A 19,745-nucleotide genomic window follows, 5' to 3' on the forward strand; every position below is an offset into this window, starting at 1 on the left:
AACTCAAAAGAAATCAAACAAAGATGATGCAAAGGAAAACATTTTCAAAGTAACAATAGTACCTTGCCTTGTTTCCTTGAAATTTGATCAAGAGGTTGTAATTTTCTTTCACTGTGGCTATGAGTTGAAATTGGAATCATAGTTCACAGAGGGATAGGCCAGTGATGAGGAACCCAAAATAAACCCATGTCCAACAGTCAAAGCAAATCCCATATCAAAGTCAGACCCACTTGTCACATCTAATTAATTTTTTTTACTACAATCCAAATAATTAATTTTTTTTGGCAGGGTGGAAGGCCTGACAAAAGAAACTCACACACACACCATTAAAGCCGATATCTTGACCCACTTGGTTATACCCTCTTATCAGAATTTGGATTTCCATAAATCCAATAGACTGAAAATTGTGGGTTCTACAACATGAGATTTTGGATGACAAAAACTGAGATAATGCATCTGAAAGGACTCTAATATTGTAGGTCAAGAAACACTACCATGAAAATACAACAATATAAGCCGACAATACATTAATGAATTATTTTGAAAGCACTCAATGCTGAACAAACATACCAATCATCAGATCTGGGTCTTCAATGTTGAAATATGCACTGCATACAAAAATGTTTTCTCTGTTAGTAACCTCTTTGCCATCTATAACAAATCATTTCAAATAGTTTGGCACATATTTATTTCTATATGACTGATATTTTATATATAAGCAACAAAATAAAGCAAATAATTGTCTAAAGATACTAGAATGGATAAATGGAAATTAACCTAGGTATAAGAATCCTAGACATAATCTCAGAGGTTACTATTTCTCCCAATCTCAAGACAACCCATTATGAACCTTTGTATCATTACATTGCTTCCTCAAATGTTTGTATCTATGCTGAGCATCTTTGTGAAGGTGAGACCAAATTTCCCATTGAAAAGTCTGACCATTTCAATCCAAGCCTTGACCATGAATCCATTGCTAACTTTATTCCCATTAAGCATTTGGTATTGTAACAATCCAAAGAGGTAATGATCCATTTTTTTATGTCAGATTTATTCTTGGACATTCACCATCAGCACAGGAATGGCCTTATTTTATGCACCAACAGGATGATAAAATTTATTTATGGGGGGATAACAATTCATTTAACAAATCATTTGAGAATGCACTTGCTGGGACAGGGCTATTCAATGTGACACCTAATTGGTAAAACAATTTTTAATCACTGACTAACTAAAATGAAAAAAAAAACATGTGAACAAAGCAGTAGCTAATGAAAGGAAAACTATTGGAGAAAATCTTCTATCTTTTTAAAAAATTCGATTTTACAACTATTTGATATGATTCTTAGAAAGGAACAAAATATAATTATCAAATGAACCAATCAAAAAAAATGGAAATTGAACTTCAGTTTATCTTACATATTTGCCACATGGATCAGCACACTGAAGAGATAAGGAAAATAGGCAAACTCTAAAGTACTCTAAAAAGAGCAATCCAGCATCCTTTTGTCAAATATAATTTCTGCCAATTACAATGTCCACATTTATTCAATCACCACATTCCAAACTGCCTAAAACATAGTTTCTAGCAGCAACCACAAACTTATTTTGGCATGAGAAGAGAACCTACCTTATAGCCTTGAAGACCACCCGGTACTCTCCCACCAAAACGAAGTCACTAGAACCCATTTTCATTTTTAATATGGGAGCCTCAAAGCAAAGAAGCAGACAACTAAGATAGCTTAGCTCAGTTGTACATCCCCACAAGATGATGATAGGTCCATAGAGAAGTGTGAATAACCTGTAATGCTGAAAATGAAAGTTGGGGATCTGTTCAAAAGAACTGAGAATTTCACAATGCAGAGTGGAGACATAAGCTGAAGTCCATCTTGCCCTGTAACGATATTTGTCAAAAACAAAGAAATTTGACGAGTGTCACACCAATACACAAAAAATAAAAACAAAACAGAGAATCTACAATGCAATCCAAAACAATGTTCATGTATCACAAGTTCCACGTTGCCATTCTTCTCTATAGACCCATATTACTAGCTACTATTGTGTTCTTATTCCAAATACAATTTAAAAAAAAAAATAAAGAGAAAAGCTAATTTTTGAAATAATTTTCTTTCCTAAACTTTCCAAAAGCTTCTTCTCATTCTTTTTTTTTTTTTTTTTTATTTTTTAATATAGAGAAAAAAATATTAATAATTACAAATAGTAGTACATTGGTGGCATTTAAGCTTTGTATGTTGGATGGAATCTCCTCCAACCACATTTAATCCCCACCAAATTTAAAGCAAATGACAGAGATTTCTAATCCATACTAATATATTCCAAAAAACCAAAAGGTTTACACCATTTTATGATACTATACTGTTTCTTACTTATCACCTAATTTTGTAGATCCATTACTCCTAGGTTGGAGCATCGCACGAATTTTATTAATTAATTATATGATTTACTTTACCTCATCATTTTCTTAGGTTCCCAATGTTACTTAAATTTTGTTTGTATGAATCTAAGACATCCAGATTATCGAAAAATAAAATAAAAAAAAGGTGCAAGACTTGTGCAGAGTGCACATCAGAAATCTAAGTCATATGCTTATAATATTTTTCAACCAGCTGTTAAAACCTATAAGGGTATGTATGTAAATGAGTTTATGTGCTGTAGTAAATTTTAGAATCCCTAATACAGTTCTTGTTTCATTAACTCCAAACACAAATACACAATTCCCTCTTCCCTCATTAACTTTGAAAAAATGGCTTATGTGTCAATAACTGCTTTACTGCTAATTGTATCCTTCCTAAGATTTTAAGCAACTCCTAGTTAAATGCTTACTTCTGCCAAATCTAGCAGGCCTCAGTTGGCAAGTGACACTCTGCCCCATCAAATCTCGTAAGAAAATATGCTTAACTAATTAAACCAATATTTCTAATTCAGTACAAGTAATCTCTTGAGTATGATCAAGCAATGTTGATCTTCATCAATATAAATTTTTTTTTTTGGCTTTACTTGTCCATTGATCTTCATCAATGCAGAACTTTGTACTTTTTCTAAAAGAATTTTGAAAACTTCTTTTCCATTAAAAGGAATGCAACTCAACAACAGATCATATTACTAATTCCATTAAAAATAATACCTGGGCATATTTCTTCGCATCGGACTCAGTTTCTTTGACGGTGGATATAGATTGAAAATGGAGTCATTTTTTATAAAGGGATTGGCTATTGAAGAAGAACCCAAATCAAACCCATTACCATAAGTCAAGCCCATTTGCTATATCCACTGGACGCCTTGAATCAGATGTCTTCAGGGACTAGAGGAGCTTGAAGTGTCTCCTGCGTCTGAGTCCGTATGTGAACCATTTTGTGATAGTAAAGGTGCGAGCAGCTCTGTGTCGTCAGCAACATTTTGAGAATTGTGTTGGATGATAACGGAATTCTGAGGAGGACATACGCATTCCACATGTACTCCCATCCTTGCAATCACAGGAGCACATTTTCCGTTTTCACTTACCCAGTGATCGATTTTACATGAAATCTCAACATGATTCCGATCACCTTGCATCAAGTCTCCGAATCTCCTCTGTAATCGGCCGTGAGGTTCTCCGCGAAACCACAGATGATCACACTTCAATCCATAAAAACGCCGCGTAACCATGAGACGTCGCTTACGACTATCGGTAGAAATGTGGATATGAAAAAGACAATTGATATCATCATCACGAATAGAACCGTGTTTATCATTATTAGCGTAACTATCCTTCAACGGAATTAGATGAAGAGCAACACAAACAGCAATTGATGGAAACTCAGGACCAACCCAGAATGATATGGAACTTTCAATGCTTTGATGATTGATCCAATTCGGAATCTTCTTTCCTGGTACTGTAATATCATATATCTCTTCATAATCAAACAGATACATATCTAGAGTGGGAAAGAACTCATTATGAATTGCGATGAACTTGGAGAGGGAGACCCGGGAAGAGCAATCAATCTGATTCGATAATTTGCGATATGAATGCGAATCCATTAATACTTTGTGTTTCACACCTGAACATTTCATATTTGGTGAAAGCCCTAAAACTCTTCCAAACTGCATGAAATTAGGAATTTTAAGAAATTGAAGTTTAGCAAATCTAGTAAATGTATTTGCAAAGGTAACCAAAATTGTTTCTATTATTACTTTAAGAGAGAGAGAGAGAGAGAGAGAGAGGGGTACCTGAAGGATTAATTTTCTTAATGATTCTGAATTCAACGATATGCAGTTTGTTGCATTAAAAAGTCTTATACTTTCTGGAAGCTTTGGAATTTTCTTAAGGAGCTTGGAATCTCGAATTACAAGCCAATTTAATCTATTGAATCTGATAATGCTTTCTTTGAGGTTCAAATCTTTACTCCCTGATAATAGATATTTCTCTGAGTGGGTGAAGCAAGAAGTCAACTTTTTTAGAAAATTCAACTTTGGAAAACAATATTTTGAAAAGCCACCGTAAGAATTGCACGTTGCTGCTTGTCTACCAATCCCCACGTCCTTTAGAAATTTGACATTACCAAAAAGCAAGAGTTCGCGAATTTGCTGCAATTTATAAATGCAACTAGGAAGTTGACACGAATAGAAACTGGAACCTATTTCTAATCGCTCAAGCCCAGTGAGATTCTCAATTGACGAAGGAAGCTCTCTAATAGCAGTGTGTCCTAGACTTAAAAACTTTAAATTTTCCATTTCTTGGGGAATATCGGGTAACCTTTTAATCCTTTTGCAATTAAAAAGATATAAATATTTAAGAGATTTCATCACAATACAACTTGGGAGAATTTGAAGTTCATCGCAACTAAAGAGGTCCCAGCTTTCAAGCTTATCAAGACATCCAATAGAGTCATGAATCTTGACTAATTTTCTACAATTTCGGAGATCCAATTTCTTTACATTTGGGGTGGCACTCAATAAATCGGGTAATTCCCTAATGTATTGATTGGAATTGAAATTCATATATGTCAAGTTTTTGCATTGTATCCTCTGTAGAAAAAAGAAAATCAAAAATTTTAACCCCAACAAACGTTATTAAAATATAGTTTAATAAAGTAATAATAATTATAAATAAATAAAAATGATTATACCTTGAAAAGCTTGTCCAATGTAACTCGACTTTCTGGCATGTTCAATGCAATGAGATTTTGAGGATCAAAATTAGGTGGTAAGGAAGATAAAGGAAATCCGGACCAATCAAGAACCCTTAATTCGTTAGGAAGATATTTGAGACCTCTACAAATATCTACATTACTAACTATGAGGAACTTGAGATTTTTCATCTTTTCAAGACATTTAGGTTCTAATTTCATCTTTGATGATTCAGGTGAGCATATCCTTATGCCTCGAATTTTTTCTGATCCCTAATTAGACAAAGCATCAAGTCAATCACGCTATACAATAAAATTCACTAAAGCGTAATGACGGTTAATTTAAATAAGAACTAAACTAATAAAGTTAAATTTTCTTCAACATTTAAATGAAAAATAATCACTACATTTGCCATTAGAAAAAAGGTAGAAAATGAACCAAGATAATGCATACCATATTTTGTGTTAGTACTTTATGAACATCCTCATAACACCATAGCCTACTGCACTCTCCAGGCAAGTCTGGTGATTCCCGTTGAACAATGTCCCTACCCATTTGTTGTAGCAAGTCATGCATCAACAATTTATCATATTGACCAACGGTTATTAGGCACTTATCGATAAGTCTTTGAATTCCATGAATTGGATATAAATTGCAAGCATCCAGTATATCAATGACATACTCCTTAGGAAATCCCTCAAAGAAGCATGCAATATCAAGGAAAATATCTTTTTCAGTTTTATCCAATCCTTCATAACTTATTTCAAGTATTTTTTTTATTTCTTCATTAGGAATTCTTTCATACTTTTCTATTGCACTTCTCCATTCAGGTTTAGTTCTTCCATACAAATCAGCACCAATTATTACTAGAGCCAACGGCAATCCCTTGGCATATTGTATAACTCTGTCTGCAAGTTCCAAATAATCATCTTTGGGTTTGTTGCTTTGGAAGGCGTGCATACTAAAAAGTTCAAGAGCTTCATCTTGATCTAATTCCTTAACCGAGTAGGTTGAACAACAATTTCCAAGAGTAGCTGCCAAGTGTTTGTCTCTTGTTGTTATAATGATTTTGCTTCCAGAAGCAAACCAATCACATCTTCCAAGCAAATTTTCTATTTGGATCCGTTTATCCACATCATCAAGAACTAAAAGGATCCTCATAAATGAAAGTCTTTCCTTTATCATATTGATTCCTCTCGATTTGTTACCCACCTTTAAATTTGTATTCCTTAAGATCTCAAAAAGAAGTGTCTCTTGTAGTTCGATTACACCAGCATTTGTCCCTAATCTTTCTCTTAAATTTTCTAGATAACAAAATCCATCAAATTCATCACAAATTCTATTAAAAATAGCTTTTGCGATTGTTGTCTTACCAATTCCACTAGGGCCATAGATACCTATTATATGACCATCATTTGACTTAATATCTGAAAGTATGGTCATTACATGATAATTTATTCCAACTGGGTATCGTGCGACAAATAACGGTGAGCAGTTTAATTTAAAATTTGAGATCCTTTCAACAATTCCTTGGATAAATTCAAACTCGCTACAACTGTCATTCACAGAATATGAAAACAATATATGATTTAGATTTTTATAATATATACACACACACAAAATTTAGAAAAGAAAATTGAAAATGAACTAAATTTAAGATGTTCAGCTTGTGAATTAAATTTGAATAATTATCAAATAAAGTAAGTGGCATGTACAAATTCATAAATCTATAACTATCATTATGTTAGCATATATATATATATATATATATATATATATATATATTAGTTTCAGGGATCTAGACATAGTTGTCATGACGTATTGAGCATTCAATCATCAAGGTGGTATGGTAGTTCATTGGTTCAACCATTAGATGATTGACTCAACCGTTGTACTAATGATAAATTTATTTTAAATATGAACAAATTAAAATAAATTAAAAAATACAAAAAGAATATAAATTATAAAAAGATGAACTTACATTAACTTTAAACATAAATATATAGGCATTACATAGATTGAAATTAATAGGATATTATTGTTCATATATTGAATTTATATATGTTTATATAAATAATTACTAAATAATAAGATACTTGAATTGATCATTTCACTACTCATTTCAAAGTTTAAAAGCTAAAGACTTAAAAGACCATAAATAAAAGTGCATAATTGAAGGAAAGTATAGTAACTAATTTGATAAAAAAAATTAACATTAAAGACCAAACGATTTGAAAAAAACCATGTGATTTAGTATTTTTCTCTTTCTTTCTTTCTTTTTTTTTTTTTTTAAAAAAAAAAACCATCAATTTTCATGATTTAATCAACTTTTTGGTTGTGAAACTAACGTTTCTGTCATAACGTCCGGATTTTCATATTGTTTACCAATTTGAGGGTTCAACCATTGTTTGACTCAACAACAACCAAGAAAAAAAAAAAAACTATTGTTTTGGTACGATTATGATAAATATACATTTAGCATAAAGTTGCAATGAAAATCTTTTTCTTTTTTTTGAGTGTGAGTTGCAATGAAAATCTAGTTACTGATAATTGAAACTTGTTACAACTTACAACTCATTTTTAATAATAGAACTAAATTATTAAGGAGGAAACATTTTTTAAATAAATTATATGTGGGAGAAACACCTATTTAATTGGTAAGGTAATTTTTTATTTTATTTTTAAAATCTTTCTATTTCTACATTGCCTACTAACTTCTATACTAGTGTTTTCTCAAAAAAAAAAAAAAAAAAAAAACAAAAAAAACAACCCTTCTATTGGTGTAGATATGAAGAAAAAAAAATTCATTCATAATTTGGCCAAAAAACTAACACTGATAAATTAGTGGTAATTGTTGTTTAACAATAAAATCAGTTATCATAACAAACTAGTGAAACTCATAAAAAGTACAATAGTTGTCATTAAATTCATACCTACGCTGGTAATGCCAACCAGATATATTTGCAGCTTCAAATAAAGCTTCCCTCCAGCTTTGCACCTTGTAATCCTTTAATTTTTCTTCATGTTTAGATAGTGCTTCTCCAAACTTTCCTTTTTGGTTACGAACCTCTGATGGATCTATGTTGTAAAAAATCGGTAGCACTAACTGGTCTTTTTTCTTACACTCAACAATCTTGGCAAGTTCGTCCAAGCACCATTTGGAGGATGCATAGTTTTCAGAGAATACAATTATTGAAATCCTTGAACTTTCAATGACTTTGAAAAGTCCTACAGAAATTTCTTCTCCCCTTTGAAGGTTATTATCAATAAAAGTGTTAATACCCCGTTGACACAAGGCATTATACAAATGACCTATAAAACCAAGACGGGTATCTTCACCTCTGAAACTCAAGAAGACATCAAATTTCTTGGGTTGGTGGGTGAAAGAAGAAGATGAGGCTCCTTCATAGGTCACAAGAGCCATCAAGATTTATGAGCAAACTGTTGTAAAGATCTGAAAGGAGGAGAAAGAAAACTGTGAAGAGATTGCAATATAACTCAGGAAAGTGAATGACAAATTAGGAAGAAGGTGAATGCAAGCAAGAGGAGCCTTTAAAGATGGCTAGCCTTCGGTGTGTCAGTCCAGCAACTCTTTGAACTTTAAAGTCCCATATTGATGCTTTTTACATTGCTTTTGGTGTGACTCTCTGAACTTTCCAAGAACCACAGATGCTTTTTTTATTGCAATATCATGCATGCAAGTTTCCGTGTGAAACCTAAAATAAATTTTGGAACTTTCTAAGACTGGTCATTGTAGTCAAACAAAATGGTTTTTAATTTGCAAGCTTTAGAGCCTTTTAGGGCCTTTAAAGGTGGCCTTGTACTAGCTTTGGAGATTAGTGTCACCTTTATCTATGTTAAGCTAGTGCAGACTATTCAACTTATGAAGAATATATCTTGAATTTTGAAGTAATCAAGTAACGGAACCCTTACTAATGAGCCTCTTGAGGACTTTCCCCAATAGAATTGTTGATCATATTTATCGTGAAGCCAACAAATGTATTGATGCTCTAACTAAAAGAGGGACTCAACAAACTTTTTATTTTTTATTTTTTTTATAATTCGATTATTGAAAGTGGAGAATCTAAATCTGGAACGTCTCCGTTGAAAACATTACAAAGTGTCAATTGAACGACAATATCCGGAAAGGTTGAGCTGGTTGACTAATGGTGGCCAAAGATTGGAGATGAGGCTCTTTTAATAACTCACTATTTGTGGTGGAACCTTTGTTGATCTATAATAAAGTCAAACTCTTGTTATAAGATTGGTTTGCATTTGATATAAATCTTCTTCTTTGGTCATCCAAAAATAAAGATATAATAAGTGAAGAAATTATTTACTCCTCCAATAGAAGTCCACCCTCCTCTCACCACAAGGTGTGGTCACTAATGTGTGTTTTTAGCTTGTTAAATAAGATGCAATAAATGTACACTTAAATGATTGGCTCTAAACATCGTGCCAAACATTAAAATTACAAAATTTGCATGCCCCTTTTATTTGGATTTCTACTATGACCTCTCTCTAGTCTTTGCTTCTATCTCTCATTTTAATTGTAAGTTGAAAGGAAATTAGGAAGATCCATGCTTCAGGCAACATTAATTTCAAACAACAGTGATAAATAAAATAAAAAATAAAAACTCTAAGCCATTTCACAACTTAGGCTTAGTTTGGATAGGGCTGAAAACCAGCGCGTTTGCGTTTGTGTTTCCCCCCCCCCCTTTTTTTTTTCACGTGTTTTTGAGCTTTTTGAGAGTTGCGGCTACTGTTCATTAACTGATACCATAAAGGGGGAAGGGGACGCACTGCTGAAGAGGATGAGATGGAAACACAGTAATATTGTAAAGAAAATAATGTAAGTAAATAGCTTGGAAGTAAATAACTTGAATGTAAGAACAATAATAAGGCGGTAGAACCAGCCAAGCAGTATATATCAAAATAATTCAAAGTAAATAAGAACAATAGTTCAAAGTAAATGAAAGCAATTTAGAACCGTCCGGTATGGCGGTAATCCGTCCAAGGTGGCGGTAGCAACAAGTAAAGTAATGAACATAGAACTGAAAATACTTCTTATTGAAAGTAGGATAAACACTTACAGTAGTAGTAGTGAATACAAGAACTTAACAGTTACAGGTTAACAGTTACAAAGCTTGAACTAGTCCTAGTTACAAGGTTTGTAGGATTACAAGGCTTGTAGTGAACAAGGATAAACAAGGTAGTAGTAATAGTAGTGGAAGCAAGATGGGTTCTCTCTCTAAGAAGGCTAGTTCTAAGGGGAGAGAAATCAGAACTAAAACTTGCTTGAGAAGCCCTAAAATTTAAGGGACAACCCCCCTTAAATAGGCAAAATTTCGGAGTGAACAGTGTCATGAACATTAATTTGTGAACAGTAATCCGTGAATAGTAATCCGTGAACAGTAATCCGTAAACAGTAATCTGTGAACAGTAAAATGAATAGTATTTTTTCCACTTTTTGAAATAAAAACTTCTGAACTTTTTGTCATTTATTTAGTCCAACACGTCAGGAGAAGCATGGCAAAAGGCAAAAGGAGAAGCATGCATGCCACCACCAAGTAGGTAGATGCTCCTTTCTTTTCTAAAAAGACTTCAAAGGTGACATCTTGTGTTGGCATAAAAGAACCTTTGTCAGAGCATCATCTCATCTCTACCATCATGGCCTATGGCCTTTCAAACTCATTTTGAATATTGTAATAGATCTGGCCGTTCTAAGACTGGTCATTGTAGTCAAACAAAATGGTTTTTAATTTGCAAGCTTTAGAGCCTTTTAGGGCCTTTAAAGGTGGCCTTGTACTAGCTTTGGAGATTAGTGTCACCTTTATCTATGTTAAGCTAGTGCAGACTATTCAACTTATGAAGAATATATCTTGAATTTTGAAGTAATCAAGTAACGGAACCCTTACTAATGAGCCTCTTGAGGACTTTCCCCAATAGAATTGTTGAGCATATTTATCGTGAAGCCAACAAATGTATTGATGCTCTAACTAAAAGAGGGACTCAACAAACTTTTTATTTTTTATTTTTTTTATAATTCGATTATTGAAAGTGGAGAATCTAAATCTGGAACGTCTCCGTTGAAAACATTACAAAGTGTCAATTGAACGACAATATCCGGAAAGGTTGAGCTGGTTGACTAATGGTGGCCAAAGATTGGAGATGAGGCTCTTTTAATAACTCACTATTTGTGGTGGAACCTTTGTTGATCTATAATAAAGTCAAACTCTTGTTATAAGATTGGTTTGCATTTGATATAAATCTTCTTCTTTGGTCATCCAAAAATAAAGATATAATAAGTGAAGAAATTATTTACTCCTCCAATAGAAGTCCACCCTCCTCTCACCACAAGGTGTGGTCACTAATGTGTCTCTCCTTAATTTTTCGAGTTGGGTCTCCATGGTACGATAATCTTGCTCGTCCTCGTTTGAATCGCCACCGCCGTTACTGTTGCCATTGTTGGTGTTGGTGGTGTTGTGGGAGAGATCAGACGAAGACATGGCTTTGGAAAAATCTATAGAAAGCAGAAAATTGAACAACAACAAAGAGTTTGGGGCTGATAAGAATAATGTTATAACTATGTTTCAACATGTAACTATGTTCAATAACTAGATACAGAGTTTATGCGCAAAAGATTAAGGAACCCATTAATATTAACAGAGTCCAGTTCTTTTCTTTTCCTACCTTAATTATCATTCCACAAACAAACGGAGCACTTGGTCAAAGAAAGGAGGAAGTATACCCTGTTACGGGTGTATACTTCCTCCCACACAGCTGTGAGTGGGAGAAAACATACACCAGTAACAGGGTGTATTTTTCCCAAAGACAGGACCAGGTGACCAAGACACAAGACATTTTTTGGTCTTTCTCAGTGTCTTGGTCTTGGTCACCCATTAAAAATAAATAAATAATTGAAAACCATTTTTCTTTTAAGCAAATTAAAAACTTTGCTTAGTAAGGATGTGTCATTACTCTTCTGTTTAAGGACATCATTATAATTTTTCCAATTATCAAACAAAAGTAGATAATCATTGAGGATGAGATACCCTCTCGCCTGCAATCCTACAAAGTTCCACACGTTTTTTACATTTGTGGAAAGGGTAATTTATAATTTATTAGTCATTCCATTAGTGCTACGTTAGGTTGGAAGGAAAGGAAGAGTAGAAAAGATTAAAGTGGTGGAAAGGAAAAAAAAGATGGGAAAGAATTCTGCTACAGGCATGCATACTCATCTTTATGTCTTTCACCGTTCCCTGGATATCAACTTTTTCTTTTTCCTACCAATTTATTCTCCCCTTTCCTTTGACTCCCCAAAAACAATTCTGCTACAGGCATGATACTTTTTGTCCAAAATTTCAGGACCTTAACAATGTTTGAACAATTATTTTCATTATTTAAATAACACAACATATATTTTTACAATACCTTTTTATTTATATGTATTTCTACAATATTTAAACAACATTATTAAAAATCTCTTACCAAATAACCTCCACTTTCTTTCTAGCAATGTTAAAAACGTCAAATTTTCATAATTTTTTTAACAATTTGTTGACTTAGCAAAATATAATCGGTGGTGTCATTATCTTCATGTGAACTATAACTATCATTACTTAATGGCACACCAATTATAAATTGTCATCTTAACAAGCCTGAGTACTTAGAATTTCTAATATATTTCAACTCAGTTAGGCCTACCACAACAAAAAGTAAGTAAAGCTGAACCAAGTTATTTATATAGCCATTATGATTGAGCAGATCTGTGAGGATGTCTGTACATATATTCTTTTCTCAAAGCTCCAATACCAAAATATAACAAAATTAATTAATATTTTTTGTAATTGCTGACATGTAATAGATCAAAGTAATAAATGCAAATAAAAAATTATTTTATGAAATTGCAACTCTAGCTAGATCCCACACGTGACTCCTGCTTGAGAGAGCTCCGTGTCTCTTTTCCCTTTCCTGTGATATCCCACACGCACTCCTACAAAGTTCAAAAAAAGCACAGGCGTTTTCTTGAAAGTAGTCATCTTTATTAGTCTTTCACCATTCCCTTGATATCAACTTTTTCTTTTTCCTACCAATTTCCTCTCTTTCCCCTTTCCCGTGATTCCCCCAAAAACAATTCCGCGACAGGCGTGCATAGTACTTTTTGTCCAAAATTCCACTCTCTTTCTACTTTCTAGCAATGCTAAAGGGAGTCTAAATCTTCTGTCTCATCAATTGTACTTCATTTTATATTCTACCAGTAAAATTTGAACAATTAACATTTCTCATTAAATAAGATAACTCTGACTTTAACACTCACAGTTAACGTTAAAATCCCTTTCTTTTTCTTTCTTCTTCTTCTTTTTTTTTTTTTTTTTTTTTTTTCTGCAGCTTTTGTTCTTCTCTGTTTGCAGCTTTTGGTTTTTTTTATTTCCTCTTCTTTTTTTTTTTTTTTTCTTTCCGCAGCTTTTGTTCTTCTCCCTGTTTGCAGCTTTTGGTTTCTTTTTTTTCCTATTCGCCATGTGGTTGACGTTAACAAGGAGTCCACTGAGTTTTGTTCGAGATTATTTTCACAACTTTTTTTATTTTTTTTATTTTATATAATTTGTTCAGTCAACAAAATATAATTGTTGCCGACATTATTTTCATCTACACCACTATTATTATCACTTTTTACGGCACACTAATTATAAATTTTCATCTCAACAAATTTGAGTAATAAGAATTTTTACTATCTTTCAACTCAATTGAGCCTACCATAACAAAAAATGAAATAAAGCTGTAAATAAACCAAGTTGTTTATAATCAACTTAAACACGGTTTGATAAAAAACTTGTTTATGTTTGTTTGTTTAAAAAATAAGTCAAGTTTAAGCCTTAAGTTTAAGTTTGATTATAAAACAAACAAAGTTCAAACATAATAATATGTTCATGAACAAACACATGAACGTAAGGACTCGATTTAATTATATATAATATTATCATTTTATATACACACTAGTCCAAAAATATTTTTTTATAGACTTTAAATTGAATTGTATAAGTTTGTCAATAGGTTCATATGACATACACTATTATTTGTAATTTATTGATTATAAATGGTCTATTCATATTAAAAATTCATAGAATTATGAAGAGATAAAAACATTTTAGTCATGGTTTCATAATATATATATATATATATATATATATATAAGAAAATAATTAGTTAATCAAGTAGCTTGTGAACAGTCTCAAGCTTGCTCAACAAGAAAATGAGCCAAGCTTGAACATATAATTTTTTTTGGTGATGACCTCGAGCTCGGCTTGTGTTCAAAAAAAAAAAAAAAAAATTGAATGAACAAAGCTTGAATTTTAAACACTTGGCTCAGCTCATTTACAATCTTAAAAGGAAGAAGAGAATGTGTGAAAACACTGTTGACAAATTTGGTGTCTATTAATTTATTGTATATCAATATGCTAGCTAAAAGAAAAAGTAAATTTTGATCCTTTTTTTTCCTTTGTAAATAAATTTTACAATAAGTTTAGAGTCACAAAATATTTTAAAATAAATTTTACAAATATCGAGATAACAAGTTATTAATAATAAATAATAAAATAGCATGAATAATAAACTTACATGAGAATTAATAATATTCTATCAACTCAACGGTTCTAAAATTTATTGTTAAAATTTTGGTAGCATTACTCAAAATCTTATACTTCCTAACATAGACACAAATAAGTCCACTTACTGTCATATATGCGTTGAAAGATGTAAGGGTACAACACATGAAGTGCAATGTTATAGCTTCAATCTAGTTTTGTTTTGGCAAAATATAGATTGAAAATGCATTTCATCAACAATGAAAACCATAAATCCCGCTACAATCAACCCTGACTATGCTATAAACTTAGTATCCTATATTTTATGAAAAACATGTCCCAAGCCTGAAGAAATGAGGTTTGTGATATCTCCAATTATTATATAATCAATCCCCAATATCTCCAAGGTGTTATTATCAAGCTACATGCCACACTCATCACTTCCTATATGATGCGTGTCGCTTGCATATAGAGATTAGTATTTGTTCTGATATTAGTAGAGTAAGCTAAAAGCTGATTCAGTTTCATATATCTGTTTTAACTGTTCAACATGCCACACTCATCTCTCTCTCTCTCTCTCTCTGTTTTTTTGACTGTGCAATGTGCTGCGACCATTTTGGGCCTTATCTCCACATTCTATTTAGGCTTTCTCTTAACATTTTTTTTTGGTGGGCCTAAATTGCAAAAACCCATTAGAATATAAGACAGTTCTAATGTTTCTGCTTTATTTTAAAAGATAATAATGCCCTCCTTTTAATTTTTTGTAATAAGCACTTTATTTCCGTTAGTCTTTTGTAAGATGGGAGAAAAAAAAAAATTACCTATTTATTTTGTATCCAAACCCAAACTAAATTGACCTTAATTCTTTTATCAAAATAAATAAATTGACCTTAATACCCGCCAAACTTTGTTAAGAAGTGCAAATGTCAGTCATTTTATATTTTATTATTCAAATTGTCATGTAATTTGCTCCTTTGACTTATAAAAAAATACATCTATACATCTTGTCATCTTTTTTAAAATACTTAAATAATAATTAAATAAATTTTTTAACATTTTATATTGGAGTACATTTTTTTTGTTGGTTTAAAAATTGCTCTTCTTATCCTCCGAGAAGAAAAATTGTTGAGTTTTTTTTTTTTTTTTTTTTTTTTTTTTTTTTAAGGAAAGTTAAGTTTTTTATTTAAGTGTTATTAAAATCTATTTTTCAAATTTCTTAACCAAAAAAAAAAAAAAATCTCATTTAAAAATTAAGATTTTTTTTTTTGAGAAGCTAAAAATTAAGAAAATTGGTTGTGAGCTTTTAGTCCGCATAGAATCCGAAGGTGAGGTGGGATTTGGAGTACGGTGGTGAATCTGGTGGAGTGGTTGGTTGGTTTGTCAAGTGACTCTCTCTCTCTCTCTCTCTCTCTCTCTCAAACATTCCCTTGTTTTTTTATGATGGAATGTTTTGACAATTTTGGATCTCTCTAGCACTCTCTTTTTAATAAAAGCTATTTTATTTATTTATTTTTTGAGAGAGTTTCAACCTATGGCGTCCGCTCCTGATGATAGCTCTTTTATCATCAGACCAAGACACCAATCAGTTTTTGGTGTAGGCGGGGATTGAACCCCAGATCTCTTATACAACCATCAGAGACTTTACCAGTTGAGCTAACTGGAACCTACAAAGCTATTTTATTTATTTTAATATACTTTTTCACAATTTTTTAAATATATAGAGAAATATAATTTAGGAAATAAGTAAAGTACCTTTCCCCCCCCCCCCCCCAAAAGGTAAGTACATTAGTTTATTAAAGTCCCTAGAAACTAGAAAGCCACAGTTTACCCCCCAAAAACGCAATTGAAAAGCAAAAATGAAAAGGTTCCCTTAAAGAATCGCTTACAATTACACAATACTGTTCGTTGTGGTACCCATACGAAGGGAAAAGCCACAAATTTAGGTTCTCTTCACATTCCTAAGGACACTCTTCTTGGATATCCTATTCTACTACCATGCGTGTTTAGTGGATTGTTTTGTGTGTGAGCTTCTGCATAGACATGATGGATTGTCTAAAAATATAGCCATTTCTGCAAAGCCATAGTTGTCAAATTCGAAATGGATAAAAAAAATTTTAAAAAAAAAGGTGTTCCACAGAACTTTTGGAACATTATGCTTGTAGTGTTTGAAAGATTTTGTTAACGCCACATTTCAGAGAGGATTAAAATATATATATAATAGAAAGCGATAATCAAAAGAAATGAGCTACTTTAGTCTTTGGATATAATTTCATTTTCATGAATAGCTAAAATAAAATGTCAAAATGAAAATTCAAAACTTAAAAAGAGCAAACAAAAAATTGAATCAAACATGAAGAGCCAAAACATAATTTTAAAATGTAAATGGCCAATTTGAAAATGGAATTAAACATGAAAGCCCAAAATAAAATTTTGAGTCATAGAGGAACAAAACGAAAACAACTCCGAATTTTAAGAGCCAAAATGTACTTTTTTTTAGTTTTTCATTGTTTTATCTATATATTTAATAATCTATTTATTTTGAGAGAAGTCTTGGCCACCAGTCATTATCTAAAAAGTAAGGATTAAGGACACTGTGAATAGGACAACGCTGCAGGTTTTATGTAACATAATTAATATTTACTAAAAGCATCCAATTAGCCTCCACTCTTTTGTTTTTAACTAATCATTTTCAAATATATCCATTTGCTAGACTCAATATTTATTTTCTCCATCTATGAAAATATTATTTCCTTGGTTTTTTTTTAATCTTTCTCTTTACATTTTTCTCTCACTTTGTCTTTGCTAATGCACACTTCAACTCCACTATGCTACACTACACTGCACCGCGCACCTTTGCTAATGTCACTACCCACACCTGCAACCAACTACTACTAATTCCATATCCAATCCATAGTTAATTAACTAGTGCAATGCTAATGCTTCAAGGATCTAGCATCCAATCCAAAGTCTCACGTCTACTACTCAAGTATACAGTGCAATCAGCATACTGTTTATTGAACTTAGATCTAAATGACATGAACCAACACAATTTTTTACATCTTTGATCATAAACGATATACCGTTTAACAAATAGGGTAACTTTTGACATATTAGGTCGTAAGGATAAATTGTTTGGTTGTTCTTAGCTCAAATGGCAGAAATGCCAAATAGGTTATATATGTATTGGGTGCAAACAACACCCTCTTTGCCATTTCAGCATGAATTTTGCTAATAATAAAAGAGATGAGTAGATGAAATTTACAAACATAAATCCAAACCCACCTATGAAACAGTGTGTAAGAAAAGAAGAAACTTATATCTTGGTAGTTAAAGTTTATAAGCATAAGCCCAAACCACCTAAAAAAGGTGATTTAAACTAGAAAAGACATACAACTAATTTTTATTTTTAAAACATATAAATACAATATGCTCTAAAAGTAAATCAAGGGCTGTGATGTTACATTATATCGTAATATTACATAATTGTAATCTTATATTAATGCAATCTCAATACAAGAATACAACATTACATAATTTAGGAAGGATTAAGGTAAGGTGATGTGATATATTTTGTAATTTTATATTATAGTAATGTTGGAAAAAATAACATTTACCAAAAATCTTAATGTCATATAATCGTAATATGCATCACATCAAAGACACATCACAGTGAATCAAATGCCCTTAGGTGTAATTGAAAGTATGTTCAATAACTTATGTCTTCTAGGGTTATCTCAACTCTCAAGCCTAGAGAAGGATTGTGATAACTAATATAAAATTTGGTCACTTTTTTCTTTCAAGAATAGAGAAAGTAAACATCACCATGCAAGTGCTCCCAACAAAATCAAATTGACTTCCATCAATGCGTTCAACACTTAAAATAATTGGAGTATATAAAATGAAATCAAGTAGAAAATAGTACTGATAAAATACTTCAAATTAAAATTAGATCTTATTTACACTGACAAAACTTTGGAACCATATTTTTTTCTTTTTTTTTTTAATTTTTATGAAATGAACCATAGCTAAATTTAACTCCAAATTGACAAACAAAATATATGTACCGTCAAAGCTTTCTTGATAACCATTTTCCACTGCAAATTTCTTGACCTTTTTTTTTTTTTTTTTTTTGATAGGTAATAAAATCTTTATTGATAAGAAAAGTACAATGAGTGTACAATAGTACACCACTGCAAAGAAATGAAATACAAAATAATAAAAAGGATAAGCTAACAGAATTAAGGAAATCAAACAAAGAAATACAATGCATAAAACCCCAAATACGAGGCCACTCAAAGTCCTAAGTAGCAAAGACTTCAACCGATCTATATGTCTCTCAATTTCCACAAAATGTTTGGGCATTGGGTTCCTTCCAAGTTAACCACATAAGACACGCCAGTACTTTATTCCAAATATTTGAAGAATGAATTCCCAAAAATCTTTCTTGGCCATTCTCTCATCTTTTAAAAGTTCACAATCCTCCAAAAAGAGCTTCTCATCTATGTTAGGAACAATTTTGACTACTCATGGCATTTGCTCAACTGCTTCTTGTATCTCTTCCTAGATGTCCTCTGAACTTCTTGAGATCATGCAAAGGCTTAAGAAGTTACAAACTTTCTATTACTTCCACTGATAAGATATTTCAAACTCCCTAGTTGGATATTGCATATCCCAAGTTATATCATTGACCCCATTGGAAGGGCAATATTGTTGATCTCCATTTTCATGTCCAAACAACTTGATCTTCCATTTTGACTTTCATTAACATTAATCAAGCACAATTCACAAATATGAGATCCTATCTTTAAATGCAATTGCATCCAGATGATCCTGCAAAATGTCACTTTTAAATGAATAAAAGCTACTCAAAATTATACAATTCATTAATTAGTATAGAATTAATACGATCATGCTTCATTCCATATTACCCAAAAACACTCAATTTACTTGATGAAGAAAGTAGTAATGTCATTTCATCGAAGGGTAAAAAAAAATACAATTGTGCATGCGCCATGCTTTGGGAAATGAAAG

The 19,745-nt window shown here is 31.9% G+C and overlaps 3 protein-coding genes across 25 annotated transcripts in view; all 3 read right to left on the minus strand.

Moving 5' to 3' along the window:
* Positions 1-19,745, minus strand: part of LOC126717105 (disease resistance protein RUN1-like) — a 188,773-nt gene that overhangs the window by 96,040 nt on the left and 72,988 nt on the right. For 3 of the 23 annotated variants that reach the window (XM_050418399.1, XM_050418390.1, XM_050418393.1), the window contains exons 13-16: positions 3,146-3,398; positions 1,631-1,894; positions 1,420-1,522; positions 571-608 (exon numbers count right to left, since the gene is read on the minus strand). The exons of 11 other annotated variants lie outside the window; for them this stretch is intronic. The gene's annotated coding sequence lies outside the window, so the exon portion shown is untranslated. Of the gene's footprint in view, positions 1-62; positions 118-570; positions 609-1,419; positions 1,523-1,630; positions 1,895-3,145; positions 3,399-19,745 lie in introns of all 23 variants that reach the window. 9 more of the 23 variants (XM_050418402.1, XM_050418401.1, XM_050418397.1 and 6 more) reach the window with 8 other exon arrangements.
* The window catches only part of LOC126719269 (disease resistance protein RUN1-like), a 39,190-nt gene continuing 22,760 nt past the window's right edge, over positions 3,316-19,745 (minus strand). Inside the window, exons 4-6 of the mRNA XM_050421842.1 lie at positions 5,130-5,272; positions 4,231-5,028; positions 3,316-4,104 (exon numbers count right to left, since the gene is read on the minus strand). Of these exons, the coding sequence (XP_050277799.1) occupies positions 3,316-4,104; positions 4,231-5,028; positions 5,130-5,272 (1,730 nt within the window). The remainder of the gene's footprint in view (positions 4,105-4,230; positions 5,029-5,129; positions 5,273-19,745) is intronic.
* Positions 7,906-8,664, minus strand: LOC126717126 (disease resistance protein RPV1-like). Its single transcript, XM_050418511.1, has one exon. The coding sequence runs from the start codon at positions 8,552-8,554 to the stop codon at positions 8,018-8,020; it is 537 nt and encodes a 178-aa protein (XP_050274468.1). The 5' UTR covers positions 8,555-8,664; the 3' UTR covers positions 7,906-8,017.

Source organism: Quercus robur, chromosome 3 (genome assembly GCF_932294415.1).
Source record: "Quercus robur chromosome 3, dhQueRobu3.1, whole genome shotgun sequence".
Lineage (NCBI taxonomy): Eukaryota > Viridiplantae > Streptophyta > Magnoliopsida > Fagales > Fagaceae > Quercus > Quercus robur.

Coding starts and splice junctions, on each gene's coding strand:
- LOC126717126 (XM_050418511.1), bottom strand. CDS start 8,554: ATGGCTCTTGTGACCTATGAAGGAGCCTCATCTTCTTCTTTCACCCAC.